Genomic DNA, 27,872 nt, shown 5'->3' on the forward strand with positions numbered 1-27,872 from the left:
CAGGCTTGTCAATCTCTGTTTCCTGCTTGCTACGAGTGATGACCTTTCCTATGAAAAAACACACAGTAATCTGTCCACCTCCCCTTTATTTATTTATTTATTTATTTATTTAAATCGGCAAGGACTCTTTTTATACCGTTGGTACTGTAATGACTTTACAGGAGATGGAATTGAAAAAATGTGTTGTCTAACAAATTGAGCCATTCCAGGTTTTATAAGGAGAATCCTTTAATCACAGGATTTTAAAATTAGAGGACACAAGCTCAGGTCTGTCTTCTTAATATGGTTACGGTAAAACCTGGAATGGATCACATTGCTGGGGAGAGGAAGCCTGTCTCCAATTTAGATAATTATAGCTCCACTAGCTTTACATTTCCCTTTTTGCTACTTCTTTTAAAGCCGTTATGGGTAGCAGCACCTAGAATTAAAATGTAATCCTAACAGCTGGTTGACTTTCTTCTCTCCTCTGTAGTGTGTTATCTAAATACAGTAACCTTCTCGGATTTCACAAGAAACACACTTTGTTCTTTGCTTATGCCATTTGCACTCAATTACCTACACTGGTAACGTATACCACATGTTGTCTGTTCCGCTCAGTGCATTGTAGTCTTGTTCCCAACTTCCTGTTTAGATCAATGACTCCTACTGGAACTGTTACTGGCTCTTTTGACCCCGCTGAAGGCACTAAATCTACCCTTCCCTCCTTCCCTACTGAAGGACAGTGAAGCTGGAGCCTTCTGAGTGCAGCCCAAGCTTTTTCCACAACTCGCAAGTCACCCCCACAGGAGGGCAATGCAGAAGGGCTGTCACGAGGTTCTGGGTTTCTGTAGCAGATTCATATAGACTGGCTATAATAATACTTTGATTATTGAATGCACATGGAGTAAAGAGAAACAATTATTTAGCTCAATGATTACACATAACCGATGTAGAATTGTCTTTAAAAAAAGGTACATTTCATTAACAAAGTCACCCTCTTTTAAGAACAATGAAAGTTTATTATAGTGCAATCAACTCATTGGAGATATTTACAAACCCTTTAGACTATTCTTTTCTACCCCTTACCCTGAGTGTGCCTAGAGAGCGGAACATTTAAAATGGTTGTACGTACCATAACCTTCCCATTCAGCTTGTTGAAGTTCATCTTTTTTATTGGATCATGAGGGTGTCCCATAATTCAGGCAGCAGAGGCAGCATCATATATTATGCCATGTTCTCTGTTGAATCAGATGGCTGTAACCCGTTGACTATCTGCACGACGCATCAAGAGGATCTGAATTGTTTTTCGTGGTTTAGAAATTTCACAGCTGAAAGACAGAGACTACCAATGTTAATTCTGCTTCTGATACCCGACTCGCAGGACACACTGTATATAAGCTACGTTGTTACTTCCCTTTTAACTGCTAAAGCTTGTATATATTTTCAACTTCTATGTCGGTCCAATAAAAGGTATCAATTTAAACATTGTGGATCAATTTAAATATATATTAACTTATTTTTTCATCTCTGCACCAAAACATACAATGAGATGTACAAGATACAAAATGCTACCTCTGAAAACCTCTGATTTCATAATGCTTTCTTCCTTAACCAGAACGGTTTCAGTAAAATCTGAGAAAATATTACAGCATCCATTATTATTGTACAATACTGTACTAGTGAGTCATAGAATACACCTGTTTACCAAATATAAAGCCACTTTTGTGGTAAGTCTTTATTTAGAAACCAGGAAGTCATGTGAACATAATATGGCAGCTGTATTATAACACAGGTCAAAGTGAATAGTACAGTTACATTTTGTCCTTAACACGTAATATCTCTGAAAAGTTCTGGACAAGCCCAGATAAAAGCAGCTGAGCACCTTTGAAAGTATTTGGAAATAACTTTAATAAAAATGATGGGTGAGAGAATTCATTGTGCTTTCTTATCTGTGTGGACTCACTCAACTCACCCAATTTCCAAGAACGTGCATTGCATCTGGGTGTGATGCTTTCACAGGGAAGGTCTAATCTTAACTCCAGGCTCATTATAGCGTCTTTCATAAAATAGTCTGGTATACAGCCTCTTCTCTTACCTAATACTCTCGAGTGGGGCCTTTTAACCTCGATGTGAGGTCTGGAGCTTCACGCTTGCAGGTAATGATAATTGTCCTTCTAGAGGGGCTGGGAGGATGACAGGCAGGCACTGCATATCACAAAGTCAAACATCATCATTAACAACGTCCAAGTTGTATCTGAAACTGCTCAATTAAAAGTGATGTATAATTCAAAACAGTCAAGCAACATCTGGATTTCATAAGTGCAGCCCCAGAGCGACACAAACGTGGCCATTTATCAGACGAGAGACAAATAAATGGTTCTGCTACCTTTTTATATTCTGGATAGACTGTAGGCATTGCAGGCCGTAGAATGCAAGTTACAAAAACAACAGAACAATGGGCATTGATATACATATTACATGAGTATTAGTAAATATGCAGTTAAGTGGAGTTATATTTTCTTTGAGTAGATGTAATCTTTCTTATAACCCATACAGATCTCCAGCGTTTAAAGAGTTCTGATACCAGTGAAAAAGCGAAATCTATTCCCTTTTATTCGCACAATGTCTTAATTTTCAGGTTTTAAAGACTTTCTGATGTTCTTCGATTTGGTACAGTATAGGACGATATTTCAATTACAAAGTTCTAGGTTAAAATGTTGTTGTTGTTTCTGGATACCTAATCATTTCCTCTGCTGTAAATCAATCAGAAGGCTGGCTCTTTTCTTAAATTAAAGTACCAAATTCATTTCTTGCAATACTTCGTCACAGCAAAAATGAAATCCTTCATTTTGGTTACAAACTGCTGTGTCCTATTTTGAGGACAGTCCTGTTAGACGTACCTGTAATCAGAGCAGTGAAATTTCACACCGGCTATGAAGCTCAGCACTTAGAACATGGAGCTTTATCATCACTTTTAGGCTTCAGTTTCTCGTTTTATATTTAGGTGTCATAAAAGCATCTGAAGGGCTATATTTGCAGAATTAACAAATATAATGGGCCAAAAAATTAAAGATCCATCCACTAAAGATACAGGTAGAAAGACAGTAACAGAGTTACAAAATATGGATTTGAGGCGATACAACTCCTAAAAAACAATTAAAAATATAACCTCATGGCATTTAGATACATTCAGATAAAATCCTGCTGGTGCTTCTACTTTAACAATATTATTTCACTTCGTAACTGTAAAAGAACTTGATATGAAGAAGCACTTTAACAGATTAATAATCTAGAACTAAACCCCTCAGGTCAACAGCAGTTAAGAAAATAGTTTACTATGGAAGCATATTCCCTGCTTCTAGAGGTAAAACAAGGTTTAATCAAAACTTTATTTCAAATGAACACACACAAACCAGTTAAACAGTTATCCTTTAAATTAAGCAGTTAAGACCTGAAAAAAAAAGTAAACTGACCGATTTTTCAATCTTCTGGGCCCTGACTGTTGTATCAATTGCGCTTTGATAAATAAAATCCCTACTCATCGCAGAGCACATTGTTTTGATTAGAAGTAACTGTTGCTGTAGCTTCAGGGTAAACTGGGAAAAAAAATTGGATCACTTCCTGGAGGCTTGTGGGTACACTTTCCCGTTTTCTGTTTAAAATGGAGAAAAAAAACACAAAATCTTGAAACAATTCACAGAACTGTGTACTAAACCTGGTTAAGACTGGCCACGTAGAGTACAGAGAAAAAATACCTAAAATGAAGAAATTAAAAAAATCTGCTCTGCTTCACAGGTACATGTGTATTTTAAATTAGTTTGATATAACTGGTCACCTGTAGAACACATGGCTAAAGAGAGTTACATTTTCTAATGACACTGTGGTTTTAGAGTTGTGCTGTTATGACAGCAATAGCTACGGCTCCACTCCCTTCTGATGGAACTAAAGTCTATTATTTCAAAAGCCAGTTTGAAAGAAAGCAAGACCAGCGAGTGTATACTGTAATAATTATACAAGTATATTCCCAACTGTGTAGAAGCGCTAGACTCAACACAGAAATCAGCAGCCTCCTCCGATGAATTTTACTGCATTAAGACTCTCTCCTTCACTTTGATCCACAGCCCACTGTAATGACAGGATGCAACAAGGATTGAGAACTAAAACCTGAACGATATCAGATCAGAGTGCCCAAATAGTGCGCGCCAGCCAAGTACTGTATAAAAACTAAATTAGAAAGAACATATTCGTCCCTGTACTTCAGTTCTCAACTTTGGCAGTCACCACTGCCAACTGTAACAGTGAAATGGCTTCTTTCTAATTAGCAGGGGAAAATATTTTCTTGCGTTGAATCTAGTTTTGAAAAAAAGACACCTGCAGCTTTTGACAAGATGAAGTCAAAGATTGTGTCTGAGCCAAGCATGGGTTTGCTGGCTAGTGCACATCTCTTCAGCCATCACCTAAGCAAACAAGCAAGCAATTAGATGGGATCTCTAAAAGGTGGCCGATTGCTTAATGTAGAATATCTGTGCAGGAATGCTGTGTGAGTGTTTTAGAAGAAAAAGCCTACATTTTGCTCTGGAGATAAAGATGTAAAACAACAGCTGCCTCTGATTTGTGTTATTCAAGTCCTCCTCACTGTGACAATACTGGCACCTGGTGCACATTAGAACATAGACAAATATATAAATGCATTTCCATCAGCCACTACAGACACACACAACACTTGCAAGAAATCAAGGCCTGCTGATCTTTATAATAAATGTATTCATTTTAATACTTAAACAGTGAGGACATAAACTTAAGTATATCTTGCCAAAAGCGTGTTTTAAGAAGGGTAATTAATACAAGAGCCAAAACAGCTCAGGACATTGAACAATGTGTACAACATCAGAACAATAGAAGAATTGTTCTAGGTTATTAGAGATGCAGAAAAAAAAGGTGCCTATTAGTCATAGGCTCAAAACTCCCTCCTCAGTAACTGCAATCCAGCTTTCAAAGCGTTTGTTCTTGAAGATGAGGTACACTTTCACAGCTGTGGGCTATCCCCCCCCCCCCTAATCCACGCCCTGTGCGTTATTATTGAGATAGACGTTCCTGTTTGTTTTCATTACTTTGCTTTCCTCCAGATAATAAGCGGTCACAGATCTTGGAGTGGATTTCAACAAATGTGCCCCCACAAGGACTGGGACAACCCTGCTTTCCTAAGCTGTTATTTAACAGGATGCAAATGCCCGAGTACCTTAGTTGTTTACAGATGCTATCATCAATCATTACAAAAGTAAGTGAATGGATACATTTGGCACCAAGTAACTTGAAAACCTAAAGTTAACATTATGAACTAGCACTCTCAGAACTTCCTGCCCTCGGTTACCATGGTAGACTTTCCTAAGCATGTATTTCTCCATCAGTCTTTTTTCATGTTTGCTTAACCATGCTTTGACAGGGAAAACTTCAGCCATGCGCTGAGCATAGTAGCTCATTTATCAGTTTTATTAAAGATTTGCTGTTGTGCCTTTTTTATTTTTTTAATAATGCTAAGCCAACTGCCGGTACGTGTAGGAGACCTTAATTACCATTCCGAGTTGTTTATTTCAGGATTGTCAAACACTAGCAGTTTTTACTAGAGCACAAGGCTTATGGCCCCATAACCCCTATCCATTACTGATGAGAGGGCAGCACAAATAAACATTATACAACGTGTGACTGCAAACAGCTGTTTTATATAGGAAGTAGTAACGAGTGCTGAGAAACACACCGATGCTCTCCTTACGGTTAGAGTGGCACACGTTTTGTATTTCAGTCAGACACTGAACCAGTGCGGTTGCCCAGGCTGTCGTCCTGTCGTCTGAAGTATCAAGACCACGGAGTAACAGACTGCAGCTGTTTAGGTCAACAGGGAGGGAGGGAGGGAGGGAGGGAGAACGTTTTTTGAAATGTCTGCATATCTGTTGAATCCAAAATGTCCTTGGAGTCTGGCTATTAACTTTTTTTCTGTATGGCTACATTTCAGGCGACTTCATTTCAATAAATTAAGTCTCAGTGACATGGAGCTGACAAGGCCAGATATAAGGAATTTATCACCACGGTTGCCAACAACATTGAAATTTGGCAGCACTTAATTGTAGAGTCAGTCATTTACACAGTATAGCATCTAGATGAATTATAGGCAGTGCGGTTTTCAATTCTCCAGTAGTTTTATATTGATCGGAGGCCATTGGCCAAAATTAAAATCAATAATGCAATCAGTATTTACTAAACTGATAGCAAGCTCAGCTTTAATGCATTGTTAACAAGCTTAATAACATGTTAACAAATGGTACTCCCAATGAGAAACTATCATCATTTGTTGCTAAGTATTGCACAATTTTAAAACAGGTCTACTGGCGCCAGCATTTAATGTTGCTGCTGCCAAATTTGCACCTCTGATATAATAGCATACTCATAAACAATTACAAGTATTGTTGCTTTGCAGATGTGCAGTGGATTAAAGAATAAAGACAGCAAGCTGCATAGTGCTCCAACTGTGTATGTTCATCTTAACTGCTTACAGACCACAGAACTCCGCATGTCAGCAGCAATAATCTCTGGCAGGCCACGGAGAGAATGGAACCCTTCACAATTAGATACGCTAAGAGAGTCCATCACGCGACCCGGGATCTGAGCTGAGAACAGGCGGTCTGCAAACAAGGGATGCATGTGGCTGCTATTCTGATGCCACTTAAGCTCAGTCAGTATCTACAAATCAGGGTTTGAAAAAGTTGGTGTCCCACACATCGGGACAAGCACTCAAATTACGGGACACAGCATTGCAAGTCACAGATTCTTGCATTTATTTTCTCACAATGGATCTGTTTTATTTTCAGTTTGATATAAAAAAATGTGGTTAAAAAACAGGACACTTAAAGGAATGTTAACCAAGGTATTGAAATCCAATATAAATGTTGCTGCTACCCTTTAAATGCCCTTTATTAAAGTGTAGAGACTAATGGAGGTATACTGTAACACCACGCTGTTTTTTTTGTATTTCAATACTGCAATTCCATGATTATCCTGAACCCTACCTTTTTTATTTAACACAATTATCATGACCGCATCAGTTTCTATCGATGTGCAATAGAAATCTCATTCCAGTACAGCTACAACTTTTCAATATTAAATCTTTGAATCGACATTCATTTGATGAAATGTAGGCTGTTAAAAGTAAAAAGTACTGTTAAAATAACAAAAATTGTGAATCTGGATGTATTTTAAAGCCAACACAGGATGGGGGGAAAAAAGGCAATTATATGCAATTTAAGTGTCAGCATTTGAAAGTTTAATTTGGTAAAGCTATGTGTGAAAAAGTCCATCGTGGGGCTGTTCTCTCAGTGCGGAAGCAATGCTCAAGGGTTCAGTTTCTGGAGCTGTCTCCACTTTCCTGCTGTTAACACGGCGGTCCTAGACCCTTCTGCTGCTCAACGAGTCCTTGTAATTTAGCTCCAACTTTCTCTCCCATTAGCTTCCCTCCACTTGACTACACCGACCTCCCATGGGACAGGCACTGGGGGCTGGCCACCATATGGAAGTCATTACCAGCCGTCTGTGGCCAGGCCTCTTGCTGTTTTACAAGGAAATTCACCCTCTTTCTCGGAACAGCAAGGAGCTGCTTTGTGGGGCTGAGCAGGCTTCTTAGAAAACTGTTCCTGTAACTGAAGGGGATGTGTGGGGTTTATTCTGAGAAGCTGTGAATGATCTTTGGGTGTTTGCGGTTTCATTACCACTAGTAATTGTACTGTAGTTTCACGTGTCCATGACTTAGTTGTATTTAGGAATATGTTCACCCCCCCCCCACAAGCTTACCTTTGTGTCTGCTTCTGTGCAGCTGCAGAGTGGGGTTGGTGATGAAAAGGGCAGTCGCATTAGCAATTTAGGGCAGCGCACTTGCTTATTATATGAAATTGCACTGAAACCAATTATTTCATCCAGCACCATACACATTGCATATATTATGTCTGTGCGTTAAATTGCAATACAAAATCCAGTTTAAAACTAAATAGGACAGCTTGCTGACTTAGAACAGTGTTACTCACTTGCGGTTCTTCCAGCTCCAGACATTTGTTAAAACCAAGCCTTCAGCTCATGTAATTGAATGGAGAAGGATCAATTGAATAATTCAATTAAAAGCCCCAGTTGGAACACAGACCTGGACTGGAAGAGACACAGCATCACAAGAGAGTGTGCCACGGACTTCCTTGGCGATAACGTATAGTACTGTCTATACATTATGGACATAAGGGTAGGATGAGCTTCATATATTTATTACATGAGTAAACACAATAAAAACAACACTGTACAGTGTCATACCAATGAGTTACAAATAACCAATTGGGAAGATAAGTTTTATTTGATAAAAAAAGCCAGGAGGTGAACAAACAAACTTTTATTTCAATTCTATTGCCTGCAAAATATGTTCATCTAGCCAAACCATATTCACATTTTCTTTCATCAGGCATTGAAACTATTAATTTTGTACTAAATCAACCAATCTTTAGGTGACCTTGATACATGGGAATACAGTTGACACGATAGCCCAGTATTTCTCCTGCTGCACTTGGATGTTTTGAGGCACATCTTTGCAATTAATCTTTGCCATCCTGCTTTCAAGAATGCTTGGTTCACTGCGGAAAAACAGCGAGTCCATGAAATAGAAGCACAAATGATTACTTGTGCAGTTACAAATATTGGTGACATTTAGTTGGCATTTGCAGAATACGTCATTAACATTTAAAAAAAGCCAAGCACGTTTGGCTTGCCAGTACTTCTAACTTGAATTAAAACACTGCCCTGCTTTCGTAGCAGACTGCAGAACACAAACCGTCTTCCCTCCAGAAATACAACTCACCGTAAGGTTCTGAAGAGCTGACGGCGACGGTACGGCTGAAATGATCAGGGCTTGTTCATAGATCTTTTGCAAGTCCAAAAACATGGAAGTAGGATGTGTCGCCATGGAAAGTGACCAGCTCGTGTTGCAAGGGAACTGGCACCACTATAAAAATGGGGCTATTCAGAGTAATACACAGACAGATGATTAGAATTAAGCACCTGTACAATATAGAACACTGTGTCTGCTGTGTTTTTTATTTATATATATATATATATATATATATATATATATATATATATATATATATATATATAAATAAATAAATAAATATATATATAAATAAAATCATCATCATCACACACACACACACTTGACTTCATAAAATCGATGAAGTTATGGAAGACAACTGAACTTGATCCTTAACACACAAAGGCTGGGTCTGCCAGAGTTTTAAGCTTAAAAGTCTTCCAATCAGTGCTGTGCAATAGCACTAATTTGTGGTTACTAACAGCTTAAAAATACTTCTTTTTAACAGCCAGGTGCACGTCCTGTCATCGCTCTAATAATTCACCAATCACCTGCCCTCAGTCCAGGCCCAGTTTATAGTTGCCTGTGGACGAGGGCCTAGGCAGCTTGTTCCTGCTCTGCTAAAGGGTGTAACTGCAAGGTCCCACATTACAGTATGGAAACCAGTGGAAATGAAACACTACAAGAAGCTCCTTTTCAAGGGCTTCAGAAAGTACTTTTCATAGTTGGTGTATTATATTTAGGGCTTCTGTTTTTCTGTTTTTCGTTTTTTTTATTTTTATTAAATTTCATTTTTCGGTGCTTATTTTTAGAAATGTAGGAATGTGCCGTCACTCAGTAGTTGGGGTGGGTTTAAAGTATTCAGAAAGAATCAATGATAGATACAAGTCATGAAGGAGGCACATTGCCCAGCTGCACTGGAAACAGTTTGTTTTTTGTAGTAGGTTTTTTATTTTAATGGGAAAGGGGTGGTCAACGTGAATTGATGAACCATTTCCACTGTTTTAAAATCAGAAGCCCTAATTATATTGAATTGGTGCTCTCCAATTTGAAGTCCAGAGGGCTTAATATATACACTAAAATACCATTCCACCAGCTTCAAAAAAGTAGTTTCATAGGTCAGTTTTGTTATATACACTTTTTCAACAATTATTGGGAGAGATCTGTAGGGGGGGTGGGGGTGCTGGGTATAGCAATTCTAGAAGCTGAACTGTAGTTCAATCTTAAGAGAAAAATATGGTTTGTAATGCATACAAATCTCAGACACCCAAAGCAATTTAAAACTGCCCTCATGTAAAATTAAAAGCATGGGGGGAAAAAAAAAAAACCAACACATATTACAGCACATAACAAATCGACCAAATCCAGTCTCTAGTGCCTTCTGATAGGCATCTGAGCTATATAGTACATACGTTCTGGCCTTCATTCCCAGAAAGGGTTTTCACAGATGATTCTTGTTAGAGCCAGTCCTCTGCTTTGACTGGATAATCAGCAACTAGAGTCCTTCAAGAATACACAACTAATAAACCACTGGAGCGGGGCAAAGGTCAGAATACAACGCAACACAAGTCACATTTGTTAAATTATTGTCAAGAGAGCACTTTACAGTTTCACATGAAAAAAATTCGTTCCTGAAAGTCCCTTAACCCATCCATGAAAAATGCAGTCTCTTGACTTTTTAAAAAGGAAAATGACTTAATTACTAAATAATGGTTTCAGTCAAGCATACTCTGAAGCCCCCGCCCAAGCTCATCTGATGGACTTATTTTCAGGAGGCGAGGAGCCAGGTTTAAGGCCTTCACTTCCTTCAAGACGACAGGAATAAAAATGACCATTGGTTTGTTTCTAATTTAAAACATACAATAAGACTTTATATGACTTTATTGAAATATCCCATGCTCTTCCATTCTCTATGTAGGTCACAGTTTTTAAAGCAAGCATGAATTTGAATTACAAAAATAAATAAAATAACTGGTACTATTCAAGGTTAAAAAGCTCTGTTTGCATGCCTACTCTCACTCTTCCTAGGTCATTACATTTGGAGAATGACATTGTACCTCTTCAAGGCCTTCTTTCCTGTCATTAACCAAAACTGTTCTCCCCTAATGACTGACATGCCTTCCAACCAGTCGCATGCCATGGCCCACCAAAACAGAGCTGTGGTGAAATGACCTGAAAAGTGTAACTGTACCAGACAACCCGAATATAGTTATACAAAACTGAGAACTTTAACATGTTTGCTACATGTGCGGCCAATATAGCAAATGGCTTTGGTGTTCCTTTCTTTGTTCTTTGCTTCTGTTGCCCTGAGAATGTCTGTCCTTTTTTCATTGTGCAATTTCATGTGGGCTTTTAAGCACAATTGCTGTTTACCGTTCCTACTTCTATTTTTATGACCGCATAATAACAGAACCAAGACCAAAAGGAGTGACTTTGTTACTGGGGGTAATTAGGGGTTTATCAGACACTTGATTTGAAGTTAATAAACAGCATGGGTAATTATTACTGGACAAAATGATTACTGTTTTTAGTTGTAGGCAACTTGATATCAAATGTGGATACTGTACCTCCCCTATTAATACACAATATTGTTCTATTTTGCATTCAACAATTTCAATTTCAAGTTTTATTTACACAAAAAAAAAATCTACATAAACAGCTTATTTCATGATATTTACAAGAACATTACACACCTCGTTTAAGTAATCTTACACGGGTTAAAAGAGCATTTCTTGCTCCACTCAGAACATGCAGTGCAGTATATTCAGGGTCTGTTTCTAGCATGCTAGGTTTGTCCCACAGTGTCTCAAATTCTAAAGCATTTCAACATAGCTCATATTTGGACATTGTAAAGACATCCATTAAGTTAGGCAGCCTCTAAGTAATTTACAGTGTTCCAAGGACAGCATGCAAGTGTAATCTGATTTCAGTCACAACAGGAGCTTCAAAAATAACCACACACAAACAGTGTTTGCAAGCTAGCAGTTTGAGTAGAGACGCTCGCTCCGTGTTTTTCTTGTCTACAGCACTTATGGTCGAAGCATGCCTCCCTTCAGGTTGAAACACTGAAGGCGGTCAGTCTCTATTCCCCAAAGCACATCCTTCACAGAGGCCTGATTTTAAGCCACACAAGAGCTACCTTCTTTTTCTCATGCCGATCTCAAGCTTTCCCAGCTCCTCGTAGGACTGGTAGAAGATTTCAAACTCTCTGGCTCCCCAGCCTCTCCAGACAGCCAGGCACCACTCCATGTTTTCATTCTGAAAGCCACACACAACAGTGTCCTTTGCAACTACAGCAGCTTCAACCAGCACCCTGGGAAAAACAGGCAGCATTGACAAAAAAAAAAAAATCAAACTTGAAATGCGTCTACCTAGAAATGGGAAGGCAGTAGTAGGAAATGCTTCCTGCTGAGTGGGCTGGCTTAACATATTGCATAATAAGGTGCAGTTGCAATAGGAATCTGAAAGAATATCTGTAAATCTCAAAAAGCTAGCCAAGACAATAATGTATTAAATGAGTTTGGGGTGCATTGGTGGTACTCAATTTGACATCTCTATCATACAGGAAGAATTTGGATATAATTGATCTTACCCTCGTTGAGCGAGTGCAGCTTCCTTGAGTACTGCGACCACTCTGCCCCGGGTGCCAGACCCCTTCTCCAGCTCAATAACGATTACATCCCCGCCTCTCCTGCAAACGGCAAGCCAAACAATGAGGATACAGGAAAACATAGGAAGCAAAGCACGACAGTCTACAATTCTACAAAAACATGTACATACTGCCCGCTACACTAGTGTGATCTCGACCATGAGGTCTGGTGGTCAACACTTTTCACTCAAGAGACTTGTTACCTTGGGATCCACAAGGTGTCCTTAACCGCAAGCACTTTCACGGCTTGTAGGCTCTCCACAGCATCACCCTGGGGAGAGGAATCCATGGTCTCAGGCACGGGCATGCCCATCTGATCCTGCCACCTGTCCGACTCCTCACAGTCTGTGGAGAAGGGCATGCTGGTGGAGCTGGCAAGAGAGTTCAAGATCCCCGAGCTGGACCTCTCAATCTGTGACAGCCGGTCAGAAGAGCAGGAAGACATGGAGCAATAGTCCGTCAGGGAGTCCTGGTGTCTTATTATCTGGGTCCCCGTCTCCTCATTGTAGATGATGGTCACGTCCCCAGGGCTGTTGGTTTCACAGCCCTTCTCATCAATGGAGGGGGAGGTGGAGGAGGTAGGTGTAGAGTCAGGCTCTCGAATCACCCCAGCAGGTTTCTGGACTGTAAACATGTCTCGGAGAGGATTGCTGTCTCCGCAGAAGTAGTGGGCACACAGCTGGTATGTAGCGGCGTGGTACATTAGCAAGGTGTTGGTCTTGTCGTCCAAACACCAAACTGCCTCTTCTCCACCGCAGCCAGAATTGCAGGTCATTGAGATGATGGTGGAGGGATAGACGTACGGATCTAGTCTTTTGACAGCCTGAAGGGTCAAACAGTCTATGATGAGAATGCCGGGGCCAGTGCTGTACCAGATCTCCGAGCCGCTCTTCACCAGCACCATGACCTTCACCGGGTAGGGGTTTTGTCGTGGGTCGTCATCCGAGATCTTAAAGACGGATTTATTGAGAGTGTGGGAGCACAGGTAGGACTGGCTTTCATGTGGGAGGTCATTAATCAATGTGTACACTGCAACTAGCCCATCTGCCATTCCAACAAAGACTAGCGGTAAAGTCTAAAGAAAGACGGAAAAACAAATGTGACGCACTGCTGTGTGGTAAGCCTGGTACAGTTCATGGGAATCTCTGAAATAATCCAAACGGCTTCAGCACTTACCTTTTTCTGAGCTGGCACTGCAAGCATGCAAGTTACAACAGCTGAGCAGGGGAAACACTTCTGTGGAGTACTTAGTGGACACATGCCTTTCAGAGTGTAAATATAAATATGGTGGTCCTACAAATACATGACATGGTTACATATTTTCAGCATAAGGTCACAAAAGTATATACAGCTTCTTTTAATATGCATGAGCTTGTATTTATAACCTTTTCTATGCAATACATAATGACCGAACAAAAAAAATTCTCATTAAGTATAACACTGTCCATCATTCCTGTAAGAAGCAGCAGGTAAACAAAACACATGATAGACCTGTACAGCATTACACTGACACTTAGCAATGAAAAGCCTTTCCCACAGATTAAGGCACTTATCAGAATCTTTGACCTGCTTTTAAAGGTCCTCAGTACTTTACCTCTGTCGCTGTCCAGAGTGTATTTTCAATTTTCAGTTGACAACTCAACTTCATTCCACCACAAGCCATTCTCTGCACTTCTACCAGACCTTTCTCTATGTTCACCACAGTGTAATTCCTGTGATTACAAGCACAGCATGTTGAAATACACAGGACAGACTGAGATGCCACATCCAAGCACTTCAATAGACGCCGGAAGTATATAGCAATGAAATCACATTTTAGTGGGTACCCTGCAGCTTTCAATAGCCCCAGAGCACAGTATTATAAGAAGTGGCCATGCGTATTAACAGTACATCTGTGCTTTTTCCTAATTAGCCCAACACAAAAACAATCACGTAAACCTCTCGTTCTATCATTATCCTAAAATAAAAAGTACCAATTAAATGGTTAAGACTTTATGAAAGGCTGTGCCCCGACCACAAATCCACAGGGCTCTATTACAGTACTGCTATTAGCATTGTTGGCTATTAAAAGTACCTGCAGTACACAGTTATACAGTACTGAATAAAGCAAGACCTAGCAAAGATGATATGCTAAACATCAGCTTTATACTGTGAAACCGGAAATAACTTGACCTATTTTTGGTTACTAAAACTGCTTATTCAAGAAGCCTCTGTCATTCATTTGTATTGCAAACAGTGGGGCTAAAGATGTATCTGTATCATTATTTGTTTATTTAGCAGATGCCTTTATCCAAGGCGACTTACAGAGACTAGGTGTGTGAACTATGCATCAGCTGCAGAGTCACTTACAATTACGTCTCACCCGAAAGACGGAGCACAAGGAGGTCAAGTGACTTGCTCAGGGTCACACAATGAGTCAGTGGCTGATGTGGGATTTGAACCGGGGACCTCCTGGTTACAAGCCCTTTTCTTTAACCACTGGACCACACAGCCTCCTCTACATGAGGATGGAAGGTACCAGGACTAAATGAATAGGGTCTAGTGTGTCTTCTTTATAAATAAATTTAATACACATTTTCAGAAACACTGCAGTGATCCTTGGCTCAAGTGTTGATTCTGAGCATGGAAATTTGAGTACCTCTCCTCATTCTCCCCATCCCAAAACACAGCAGTGTGCTCCTGCTCTGTGGGGAGGAACAGCTGGGAGTGCCTCTCACTAGGCAGCAGATACATGAAGCTAGGAAAGCTGGGCTCCTGCATCTGCTTCAGCAGGGAGAGAGCTACAGGACGCTGAACACAAGACAAGAACCAAACAGAGAGACAGTCAGGCATTTTCTAGTGGTCTCAATTCAGGATATCCAGGCTAGTGTTCTATTAACAGTGTATACACAGTATTCTTACACACTCCCGGACAGATTTAAAACAGAATACATGGTGCTTGACTGGCCAAAATAACAACACCACAGCAACACACTGAAAGCTGAGCTCCCCTTTAAAGCGGTTTTATCTTTGCTGCTATTGGGAATCTAATTTTGTTAGCAAAAGACAAGATATAAATAATAATTTCTATTTGTGTTTATAAGTAATGAATGAATTAAATAAATACACAACGACTATTAAATAAATAAATAAATAAATAAAGATTTGGATTTGCTCATACAGATTTCTGTGGATTAGTCCATTCTTAGAGTTAAATATGTTAACAATGTTTAACTGTGTGATTACATGACTTGTGCCCATGTACAGTGGTGAGCTGACACACACACACACAGAAGTAACTCTCCCCCCTGTACCTTCTCAGGCTTGGTGTCCCAGCACTGCAGCATGAGAGTCTGCAGGCAGTGGAACTGCACCTCCTCTGGGAGTCCCAGTACCGGTCGGATCCCCTTGGAGAGCTTCTTCACAATCTGCAACTGATGCTGACCCAGCACAGGCCGTCTCCCGGACAACAGCTCATACAGAACCATCCCATAGGAGAACATATCCACCTGAGCACAGGCACAAACAATAGAGAACCATCCCATAGGAGCACAAACAATACAGTGCACACTGTCAACCCAGGACAACCACTGAGACTGAGTAATCCAGGAATTAGAATCAGTTATCAGAAACAGTCATAGTCTGACTGTTTAGAAAAATACAGTAAAGCCAGACTGTATATGCATGTGGTATATGTACCTCATACCTATGTGTGACTATGGGGTTGTTATAAAAGTGGGTCAGGTCTGGCTAACTTCGTCCTGATCTTACTTCCATTGTGCTGTAATCTCAAGTATTCTAGTTAGAGCACTGGACTGCACTGCAGAAGGTTGTGGGTCAGAGCCCCAGTGTTCCGAGCGTACTGTGGTCAGTACACTGCATTCCTTTTAAAATCAGATGGACCATCTCACGGGACAATCCAGGGCTGCATTTTTTTCCCAATCAAAGTAAGCACATGTGACCGCTGTCTGAATTTACAGAACATTACATACTGAAAAGGGATGGTTAGTTGATTTTGTTCTAGAGTAAATATACTGTATGAAAAGACAGCCACAATTTAGTGCAATTCAAGAAAGAACAGTACCCCAGACAAAACCGATTATTTAGTAATTTTGTGAACACAAAAAGCTGTATTTACTGAAATTACAGAACAAAATGACTCATTCTATAAATGAGGAGGCGATTGCTATGGAAGTCCACGTCTGTGCTTTCAGGGACCTATAATTTTCCTTTGTGCAGCGTGGTGAGAAGCACCAGGCAGCTTCATCGCAGATTTACAATCCCTATAAGAAATAGATGGCGAATGTCATTCTCTGTGGGAAATTTAGACCTCACTCAACACTGCCTCATTTCATTAGATAGTCAGTGGTTATTTACACAATAGACAAAAGCCAACAGAGTTAATGAGCTCAGGTCCAGGTGATAAAGGCCACATAAAGTCATGAGAACAGCAGGTACAGCTACTCCTCTAATAACTGCACAAAGACTCGCACTGTTTATCAGATTACCTCTGGCAGGGACATGGGACAACGTTTATTAGGACCTTAATAAAACGGCAAAAGTGAATGATTGGACGATTATAAAAGACTATCACCACTGCTCTAGTTTATGTTTGCAAAAAAACAAAACAAAACCAAAACACACACACATTTCGTGGCCAGTGTGATCCTCATGTGTGTTCTCCCTCAAGTCATTGTTCGGACACATAATAATTAGAACCTCCAGGAAGGTTCCGTACCTTCTCATCATAGACAATGCCAGGCCGGATCTCTGGTGCCTGGTAGCCCGGTGTTCCTTCCACCCCCAGAGCTCCTTCATGGAATGATTGCCTGGAGATTCCATAATCTGAAAGCTTGATGTTCACCGGGTCGTCGGTCTCCAGGGACCAAACTAGAATGTTGTCGGATTTCAGGTCACAGAAGATGATGTTCTTCCTGTGCAGGTAGGCCAGCCCTGCTGCAATCTGATAGGCTGCCTTGAAGGTCAGCATGGGCCCCAGTGGCATAAACAGCACTCCTGCTTTGAGGAAACATTGAGAGTTCAGCGAGACTGGGACCTATTCAACCAGTGTACAAGCTAGGCTTTTGTGAGTTTAAAAAAAATGTTTGGAGCGAGTATCTCATGTTTGAGGTAATCAGAATTTCAGAAATAAGACTCCTATTGCACAGCAGTTTCACTCATTCCAGGTTTTAATATGTGCTTGATTAGCCACAGATGACAAGCTCAGGTGTGTTATTAAAACTCATAGTAAAACCAGGAATGGAACAAACTGCTGTGCAACGGGAGTCTTCTTTCCATCCGTGGAATTTACATTTGAACTAGGCTGTCGATTACAGAAACACACTCACCCTTCGAGTGCTCCTCCAGCACGGTGTTGAGACTGCCCAAAGGGGCCAGCTGCAGAGCGAAGCAAAGTGGATGAATGCTGATTCCGATCAGAGACACGATGCATGGGTGCTGCAGGGAGTGGAGCATGCTGGCCTCCTGACGGAACTCCGAAAAATTCCTCAGAGCATCCATGGACTGCAAGTGTCTAACCATAGTGTCTGAATCAATATCAAAAAATATTGTGAGCAGGGCATTATTTGTTTCTAAATAGAAAATATGCTGTATTTGAACACTGGGATCTTATTGTTGTAGAGTGGCTGTGAAATTCCCCTCCTGTCCGCCTAAGAGGGAGTTCACGACCGCAAAAGGCACCAAATCTGAATGAAATAAAGGTTTATTCTGAATTATATTACTATATTCCCCAGCTACATAGACTGCACCCCCCACTTCTTAAAACAAATTTATGGCACCGACAGCCCCAAACATAATACTTTTGTGACGAAACAGTCACGCACTCTGAATGAGGTCTCACTACACCTTCTTCCAATAAACAAGGCTATTAAAAGTATAGCTAGCTTCTCCATTAGTCTAAATAACAAATGTATGCTATATTTACACAAGCAGGGGTTGGGTTCAATACAAAAACCAAGCCTATATATATATATATATATATATATATATATATCTATATATATATATATATATATATATATATGGTGCACGATTTATACTCTAAATTATGTTATGAAATGAGTCAACTCTTTGTAGCATAGTACCAAATGTGGATGCAGCGATTTACAATTTAAACAGTTTAATGACTTCATTAAAAATAGATGAAGATACCACACTGAGAAGGGGTCCACACTGGGTTTTATAAACTCAGCAAAAATGGTGTTAAGTTACTCTGGCAGCAGTGATTTGATTTTCATTAAATCATACAGTTTCACGTTTTGTACTTCTAACATAATACAATGCAGAATGGAGTTTTCTGAACACTGCTTTTCTTTCATTCAGTCAAGAGTTATTGACATGTTTGTCACCTTCAGCCCTCCCCCTCAGCAGTCACAGTGTGAGGCAGCCCCTGCTGCTCTAGCTAACGATCAGCCAGAATCTTATGTAACCAACCAGCCTGCATAAGCCATTCCTACATATAAAAAGCACTGGTTTGACATTTACTGCGTTTTCCCATCATTTTGTTCAATTTGTAATTTCCTGCTAACCCAGGTATAATATATATGTTTCTTATTTAAAATGCACCAAAACCATGTAAAACTCAGGATGTTAGAAGTGGAACTGAAAGCGATAAAGATCACTAACAATTTTAAATCAACAGAATGCCACTAAACCCCAAATGAACTGGTTTCTACCACTCATGGATAGAACGTAAATAAAATCACGCAAAAACAATTCTAAAACATTCCAAACCGGTTTGAATGAAGAGTGGAATACAAGGCGCACTCCTGAAATTGTTCTAGCTTGACAGCTGGGAATATTAATTTGCTGATAAGTAGGAAGTTATAATACACATTTGACTTTGGTATACTGTGCTTTCCACTGATTGAAGAATTATGGAAGGCAAGTTTCAACCCCCAAACTCCAGATCTTGCAGCATCATGCTGGGTTTGAATGAGAAAGAAACATCCTCAGAAACAGAAATCCCAACTGCAAAGGAATACATTTCAAATAACATTTATATAAGCTCTTCTGATCCTCCATCAGAATATCAAGCCTGTTTGTCTAATTAAATGAAATCCCTGTGTACCTCTTTTCTACTCCGTCTAAAGGGGAGCGATATGATCTCAACACTATACTGTTTACACTTGCCGTGTATACATTAGGTCTCCTGCACCCCATTATTTATCTACCGGCTGGATAATATACCAGACGCCCCTGGAGGCCCGTTTAACAGATGCATTTGGGTAAATTAAATTCCTTCCATGTTTAAAATTATTATTGCACTGTGCTCAGCATCACTATAACAATATAAACAAACAAATATTTTACGTTACAGCTATTTTTAAAATGTAGAATAGTTTAAGAAAAGAGAAACGAGCTCACTGCTAGGCATTTCAAAAAACGAATATCCAATTTCTTTGATGGTCACAAGTTTAAGAAAGTTTCTATCATGCTTGATAATTAACACTCATCAAGAAGGACAAACGATTTAGACAATGATTAACTGGAGCACTTGAAAATGTGAAAGGGCTTCACCATGTTTGTGCTGCACCCCCACACGGCACCCTTAAGAAACAGCACCCGGGAGCTATGGGCTCCAGCGCATCAGTACGCTGCAATTCCTTGGAGGGTGGGAGTCTCGCTTGGTGAAGATGCACCCTTACCTGTGCTGGCATCGAAGGACTGCTGTCGACACCTCTTGAACTTGAACCTCTTCACTGCGACAGGCGTGTTCTTGTATTGGGCCTTGAATATAATGGTCCCACTGCCCCCCTGCCCAAGGATGTTGCTTTCATCCTCGCTGTATTCCAGGCTGCTCTTTTCAAGAAACAACCTGCAACAGAAACCACAGAGAACCTCATACACCCTCCACGTCACGGACAAGAAAACCCCTTTGGATGATTACATTTCATAGAGGCACAGGTTATTTTTACTTGTATTTTATAGAAACAGCTTGCAAGCAAACTTTATACAGCCTTTTCTATGCCAGGACCAGGTGTGCCTGGTGCATTCATTACGATGATGTTATTGTATGTGGATAAAGGATTTCCTGAAAACAACCCTCATTGTAAATAAGATGGACTTTGTTTATTGCATCAGTATACAGCAAATGCCGACTAGAATAGATTATCTTGCTTTTCCTGCGTAATATTGATGCATGTATATATTGGAGTGCATATACATACAGTAAGTGCTGAAATAAAATGGAACAGGTGGCTGACATTTTACCCCCGGAAACAAAAGTACGTGATAGATTAGGATTTTTTTTTTTTATTTATTTGTTGTGCATACTCTGCTTTAACCACAATCCAAATAGGAGCAACGTCCATCTGGGATGCACAGTGTACAAGGAGATGAATATTGAAGAGTGTATAGCGAGAACAGGCACAGAAAGAGGCAGCAATGAAAGCTCCAGCAAGAGGGAATGAAGGTGCTACCGTGCAGGGAGATCCGTCATGAAGAGCTCCGGGACCAGCTCTTGGAGGGGCACTGGGACAGAGGGGTGATTCGGACAGACAATGTGATCCAGCTCCATGGCAGCGTGAACGCAGTCCTCCATGTTGAAGAAGTGCACGGTCTTCGATGTCCCCGGCACGCCTGCTCTCTCTGCGGTGGCTGTAGCACAGCAGGGGCATGGCGCATACTGCTCGATCAGCAGCGTGCCATCATTCTCACTGGCAGTCAGCGCTGGAAAATGAAGGAGGGCATCGTAACTGACTCCGAAGCAATGCAGGAGATCCTCAGACAGGGTTCATAGCCAGTGATCTGTTCAAAAGTACAGCAGGCATGCAAAGAGGGAGCAAGCAGATAACCAGAAATCTACTAAATTCACGGCATTGTCTCCATTGCAGGACTATATCTAAATAAAATTGATACAAAAATTAAATAATTTATGTCAAAACACCACGTTATGTTATAAAAAAAAAGTACATTGATAATACAAGTTCTGGTAACCGAGTCAGTTGCATGCAGAAAGCTGAAACGTTTGTCACTTGCAAAACACAGAGGACTCTACTGAGCTTGATTAAATAGTTCAGAACGGCTGCATTACCAACAGGCCAAGAAGTGTCATTATACCCGATCAGTAGAAGTTCTAGTATGAACCATTTTACTGATAAGCTGCTTCAACAGTCAAGGTCACCGACTGAAGTGTGGCTCATATTGATACCAACACTCCAGAGAGGTAGGCCTTGGATTCTGCAGTGTGTTATAAAAAACAGAAGGTGTTGTAAAGAGCCATGATACACTAAGAAGTTTCTTTAAGCTTTATTCAGACTATTATTGAGTGTTTAATGTTATAGACCTTCTGAGCACATTTCCACCCTGTCTGGCTAGCTTTTAAAGAAATTCTGACCTCAGCCCTGTTGCTAGTGTTGACATTACATTATCACAACGCTGATGCCCTGAAACCAGCTGCTTTGCTTGAACAGAAACATGTTCGCCCCACACCTGCAGCAATATGTAATGTGTTGATGTTGAGCTTCAGTAACTAAACCGTAAGAGCTTGCGCTTTCAGACACTATTTAAATTGTGAGTTGATTAATGATGGAACAGAGTTTGGGAAGCTTATAATCCTACAGGACAAGCAATTTGCCTGTGATCCTAGAACACGCCAATCTTCTGTATGAATCAGTAGCAACAGCCTCAAAGGATCCGAGCAGATGTAATGAAAATCAGACTCTCACCAGGAAACCACTGATCAATCAGGGAGTTCACATGGTCTGTAATGAAAGCCATGGCGGAGAAATCTCGGTTTTCGGACTGGCAGATTATTTTGATTCCTCCACTCTTCTTCTTTTTCCAGTTCAAATCCGATGATTCAACACTACCAGAACAAACAGAAAGGCACAAACCACACATTAGAGACCGCTGTGGATCTTTCAGCTCAAAGCGCCAGTTTTGTACACTGTGCTATATAGGGATTCTGGATAAGGGCGTCTGCTAAGAAATAAATAATAATTCTACTGTGCTTTATTGTCAATATCAGTATGGTCACTTGCTATGCAAAAAAAACAACCCTTTAAGTCAATTCAAAATGGTGACATCACAGTTGATGGAATCGGCCATATAAACATGTGCAGATACTACCTCACACAGATGGTTGTCCTATAACCCAACACAGTACCATGCAGGGATGGAAATAAGACCCCCATTGCACAGCAGTTTGATTCATTCCTGGTTTTAACAAGTTGAATCAGTGGAATGGGTGAAACTGCTATGCAATAGGAGTCTTATTTCCATCCCTGCCATGGTACCTCATTAGCACTACAGTATCACAGCTGTTGTTGCAAATCCACAATGCCCTGGTAATGCAGTGGTCTGCTAATGATTCTGCTAAGATTTCTTCATTTATATAAAGACGTGCCAACCTTATTTTTTTTTTACTTTTAGACTTCAACACTGCAAAGCTGAAACCTAGCTTGACCTGAAGTGCTCTGAAGCAAATACAAAGAATAAAGGCAAATTAGTATGTCATCATCTGAACAGAAGTAGTAATGAGTCACAGAATGGAGCATTTGATGCAACAGGCTGTTATTTATCCTAGTGAGCCAAGACTTCATTTAATTCAAGGGAATCTTGCAGCCTGGCTGGAAGCCTGCTGGAGGAGTTCAGTAATATACAGATGGCTTATTGTATTTGAAAGGGGAACTTTATTCTGGTTACCTGAGGTAGCCACCGTCAAATGTCACCAGCAGCCCCTCCTTCCAGTAAATTGTCTGGCTTCTCCGGACGCGGAAGGTACTGCAACGGTTTCGCTGCTGGTTGCCAGCAAAACTATAAATGATAGTCTGCCTGTTTCTCACAGACTTTGTGTTCTTTTTTGTCTCAAACGACTGAAATGAAAAATGGAAGAACACACACACACAACCGATTACAAAAATTCTCTGCTTACAATGCAATCGTTTGCCGTTTGTGCGAGTCAGATTTTATAGCAAAATAAAATAAAAAATAAAAAATTCTGGTCATGGTTTCACCATAATGACTTGGTGTTACTAAGTAAAAAAAAAAAATCTTAAAGTACATTTGCTGTTGGTATCTCTGTACAAGTTTGACATTCAGCGATTCACAGTTGTGTTCTCTCTCTCTCTCTCTCTCTCTCTCTCTCTACATTCCCTGGGAATATGCAAGGTGGTGATGCTCCCCTGGGAATAGCAGAGCTGAATAAGAGCTGTTCTGAGGCCTGTCCTCAAATCCCCTTGCTGTTTCATTACAAGATTACAGGTACCTGGAGGTCCATTTCTGTGAGGCTAATTAACATCCGAGCTATAAACCTCTGCCAGAATCCAGCAGGGACGAAGCTCATTTTGAACAGCCTCTGAATGGTGTTGGCTGTCTGCTGGCGGAAGCCGTGGATATCCAATCCCGGTTTGGGAGGCAGTAGGTGAGGCAGCAGGTAACTGCAGCACAAAGAGGTTTGCAGGTCAGAACATTTGGGAGCAACTGCATGTTTACAAAACCACTTTCCCTTTAGGGCGTTCCAATAATGGTCTGTTCACTGATCATTTTCATACAGAGGAAAGCACGGAAACACAAATAAGGAAGCAGTCCGCTTTCAAAGGGCTCACCTGTCACTGGCGACTGGGAGTGCGATTTCAAACTTGGCAAGGAACTGGAAATACTGCTCCTCGGTTTCTTCAGTGAAGCCGGTGCCTACCAGCAGCATGCGCAGATCCTCTGCTTTGATCACTCCATTCTTTGCCACCGACTTGGAGCTCTTAATATTGATGATCCTCTCCAGACACTCCGTCAGCCACACCGCGTCCAGGAAGTACAGGTTCCGCAGGCCGTGGCTCGTGTCAGGGAAATGGAGGAGTGCTCCCGTCTCGATCAGGAAGCTGAGAGCTGGTCGAGAGTAAAGACCGCATCAGCAGGACTAAACCGACACACTGGCAGGTAAGAATCTCTCCTGGGCAGGCTTGAGGTGAAGCTCACATCACCACTCTACCAGGCTATCCCTGCTCTGTGGTTATTAGTAAACAGATGTGCTTTGGCCTCCAGAACATTTTAGAGGGACAGATTTGATCACAAAAATTGTTCCCCAGTTAAGTTTATATACTTTCCTGAACTACATTTTTTTTTTTTTTAAATTGTTTATCAGAATGCCTGCACTCCAAAATCAGAAAGAAACCAAACAAATGTGCCAATATGACTTTAAATGTGAGCGACTTTTTACTGACCACTAATTGCAAAAGAACTTCTGTGTATTAGTGGCTGAACGGGACTGGAATCCTCTATTCGAGCACCTTTTGCAGCACACAAGGTTTCCTTTTCAAATATCACACATACAATATGTAAAAGTATGCAGAATCTACAGCTATGGCCAAACGTTTCGCATCATCCTATAGAATTAAACAAGTTTAGCTTCATAAAAGGTCGACTGAAACCTGCTGACATATTGAATTACATGCCACTTTGTAATTTTCCCATATCTAAAATTATATTCTCATATATATATATATATATATATATATATATATATATATATATATTTCTTTTTTAAATTACATCTCAATCCTAAAATTCTAAGTGAGGCAAAACTTTTGCCACAGCTGTAGGTGGAAAAGCCTCATGCTTCATCTTGCTTCTGTAGTTATTTCTGGTATCTGGCTGTTCCGACAGCATGGCCAAGGAAACTGACAACACAGTGAAGGAATTGTCAAAAGAAAAAAAAGTGGAAGCACTGAGTGTACTTGCAATCTCTTGCCACAGTAACTCTTCAGATAAATATCAGACTATTACAAAACACACTTGCATATGAAATCTACTCAGGGTTCCTACACCAGATTATGAGGGTAATTATAAACGTGGCAATTGACATTTTAACTTGGTGTTGGGGCTAGGACAGGAATGGGGAGCTCTGAAAGAAATGGATCTTGCACAATGAGTCTGGGCGAGGACTGACCGGTTTGCAAGTCCTCATAGTCTTTGATGTCACTGTCAGGGTTCTGCTCTATGATCTGCTCCAGCTGCAGGTCAGTCAGATACTGGACTTCATCTTCCAGGTCTCTCCTCAGACGCTCCGCTAGGACTGCCGCTTGCAGAAGCAGATAGCTTTTGGGTATCTGCAAGTTACAGTTAATGTAATTAAAAAAAAGGGAGCTGATTCAACACTCCTGGAGGTATATCATTCTGGACTAGAAAGGAGAGATTCAGTTAATCAGCGGCAAGCTTTTTATTCTAAAAGGGCCCTTAAAATTGACCGATTGCTCTGCACGGTTCTTCTGTTTTTTTTTTTTTTTATAGATTACTCACCAATCTCCCAACAAGTTTCTGGGAAGTTGCCGCGTTGGACATATCCTTTATGTTACAGGAAACCTGAAACAGCAGCCTTCGCAGCCCATCGAAGCCCTCTAGGGTCTTACAAGACACTTCACTAGAGAAGAGAAAGAGACATGTGTGCATCAGCACTGCTGGACAGCTCTCTCTCTCTCTGTTAAATGCCACTTTAAATCTCAACACATGCAGCTACCTTTGGAGATGGAAACTATTGCTTTTAAAATCGAGAACGGTGCCCAATGAGAACAGGCACGAGTATGCATCTGAGCACTACCGTTTGACAATGGAAACACAGCTTGACTACAACAGGGTCTGCTATCATTTCTGGGCTGTAAATAGAGATTTGTTTTCGACCTGCGGTGTTTCATTCCCTTTGCACAGCTTGTCTGATAAGCAAGATGATTAAAAAAAAGCTAGATTTTGTTCCGTTTTTCAGTGATAGAACATTTTGGCAGATGCACTTACTAGAGAGGTGTCTGGCTGTGCAAAAAGGGATTTGTAATTCTAATTCAGATTAGATAAAAAGCCATGGAATGAGAATGTGATGAGAAAGGCTGTACTGACTGCAGGTGTTTGCAGGTGATGTCGGGGTAGCCCTTGGCTCGGGTTCCGGAGGGGGAGCGGCACACGGACAGGACGTAGGCACGCAGGGTGGCGATCCTCTCTGTGCGGAACTTGGAGTCAATCAGATCGAGGTGGGTCCCCACCACCACCACAGCAGCATTTGGGGCTCGGGCCTGCAGTGAGAAACAGCAAGGAGATCACTTCAATTAGTGGAGCCAAAAAAAAAAAAAAACAACACACCAACACCCCGACAACCACACATTTTTGGCATAGCTTTAAATATAATCAGCACTTATATTTTAAGAATGGTCAATTTGCATTATTAATGACTTGGGTGAAAATAAGGTTGTTAGTTTTGTTATTGGTATGTTTTCCTTTTACACAAAAAAGTACACCCTGGAAAAAAAGTTTTGCTACACAGGGACCATTGTATGTGGCTTGCTAGGTCATTCAATCAGGGATGGGCAATCCCCAAACACACACTAAACACTACCCTCCCAGTTACCTTCGATTCTTACAAAATCTGGGGCCAGTAGCCGTTTTCTGAGAATTCCCAAATTATGCATCAATAACGGCTTCTGCAGGTTAGAGAGACATTTATAAATCTACTTTTTAAAAGTGAAACAGATTCCACCGAGCAGTAACTCTGTAACTACAGTGGAGCTGGAAGCTACCTCCCACCCACAATGGCTGGCTGTACCTTGGGACACCATACTGTACTGCATCTGTTCACTGAAACACCTGGGGGAGTGCAGAGAGCCAGGGGCAGGGACACGGGAGAAGGACAACAACAGTAGATTAATAAAAAGGGTTCCTAGGAGAGATGCAGTGGCCTCTTACTTACCTCAATGTTTAATAACCAGGACTGCAGGTTCGCCACAGCCTCTTCCCCCAGAGCCAGGTTCCATACAACTACATACAGGGCCTTGTCCGTGAAGAAACACTGATTGACTGTGGACATGCTGGCAGGGCCTCCAATAACCCACACATTGAACTCCACTGAATCCATCTATTCACACAAGACAAGAACAAACCGCTCCATAAATTGACAAATAATGCAGGCAATGTTTCTACTACTCTGTGCGTATCTGAGCTAATTAGAAAAAACTACATTAATCTCTTTTTTTAATTCAACCCTCAATATAGCTTATCCAGTTAACCCCTAAAATGCTGCAGATTTTTTTTTAAACAGAAACACAGTTTACATTTGAGTAACACAAAATCTGTCTGCTTTATGAAACCCTTCAAGGTGTAAGTGCAAGTTAATTATCTTCAAGTACTGTTTCTATTGCTTACACTGCAAACTTATTCCAAATGAATGTGTAACTTAGTTAAATATTGACTCCAAAAAGATAAGAATTAAAAATCAGGCTTATTAAACATTTGTATCTTTCACTGAATGGAATCGGAACCTTTTTTTATTCTCGGGGGTTTGCATGTCCTGTGTATCGTAAAGGAGAAATGTAAATGGGCCAGAATGGCACAAGCAATGTGAAGATAAATCAGAGGAACAGCAGAGCTTATCACATG

General features: G+C 40.7%; 1 protein-coding gene across 2 annotated transcripts in view; it reads right to left on the bottom strand.

Annotated features, from left to right (window-relative positions):
* Positions 1–11,480: 11,480 nt before the first annotated feature.
* Positions 11,481–27,872, bottom strand: part of LOC117429532 (leucine-rich repeat serine/threonine-protein kinase 1-like) — a 38,193-nt gene continuing 21,801 nt past the window's right edge. For both annotated transcript variants that reach the window (XM_058998896.1, XM_058998897.1), the window contains 19 exons: positions 27,187–27,351; positions 26,343–26,515; positions 25,755–25,875; positions 25,405–25,564; positions 24,068–24,344; positions 23,728–23,899; positions 23,166–23,335; positions 22,187–22,326; positions 20,939–21,188; positions 20,165–20,334; positions 17,846–18,043; positions 17,236–17,513; positions 15,812–16,006; positions 15,157–15,308; positions 14,113–14,230; positions 13,695–13,811; positions 12,722–13,593; positions 12,462–12,560; positions 11,481–12,182 (listed from right to left, as the gene is read on the bottom strand). In XM_058998896.1, coding sequence (XP_058854879.1) covers positions 12,005–12,182; positions 12,462–12,560; positions 12,722–13,593; positions 13,695–13,811; positions 14,113–14,230; positions 15,157–15,308; positions 15,812–16,006; positions 17,236–17,513; positions 17,846–18,043; positions 20,165–20,334; positions 20,939–21,188; positions 22,187–22,326; positions 23,166–23,335; positions 23,728–23,899; positions 24,068–24,344; positions 25,405–25,564; positions 25,755–25,875; positions 26,343–26,515; positions 27,187–27,351 — 4,005 coding nt within the window. In that variant the 3' untranslated portion in view covers positions 11,481–12,004. The remainder of the gene's footprint in view (positions 12,183–12,461; positions 12,561–12,721; positions 13,594–13,694; positions 13,812–14,112; positions 14,231–15,156; positions 15,309–15,811; positions 16,007–17,235; positions 17,514–17,845; positions 18,044–20,164; positions 20,335–20,938; positions 21,189–22,186; positions 22,327–23,165; positions 23,336–23,727; positions 23,900–24,067; positions 24,345–25,404; positions 25,565–25,754; positions 25,876–26,342; positions 26,516–27,186; positions 27,352–27,872) is intronic.

The sequence above is a fragment of the Acipenser ruthenus genome, chromosome 24 (assembly GCF_902713425.1).
Source record: "Acipenser ruthenus chromosome 24, fAciRut3.2 maternal haplotype, whole genome shotgun sequence".
In the NCBI taxonomy this organism is placed as follows: Eukaryota; Metazoa; Chordata; class Actinopteri; order Acipenseriformes; family Acipenseridae; genus Acipenser; species Acipenser ruthenus.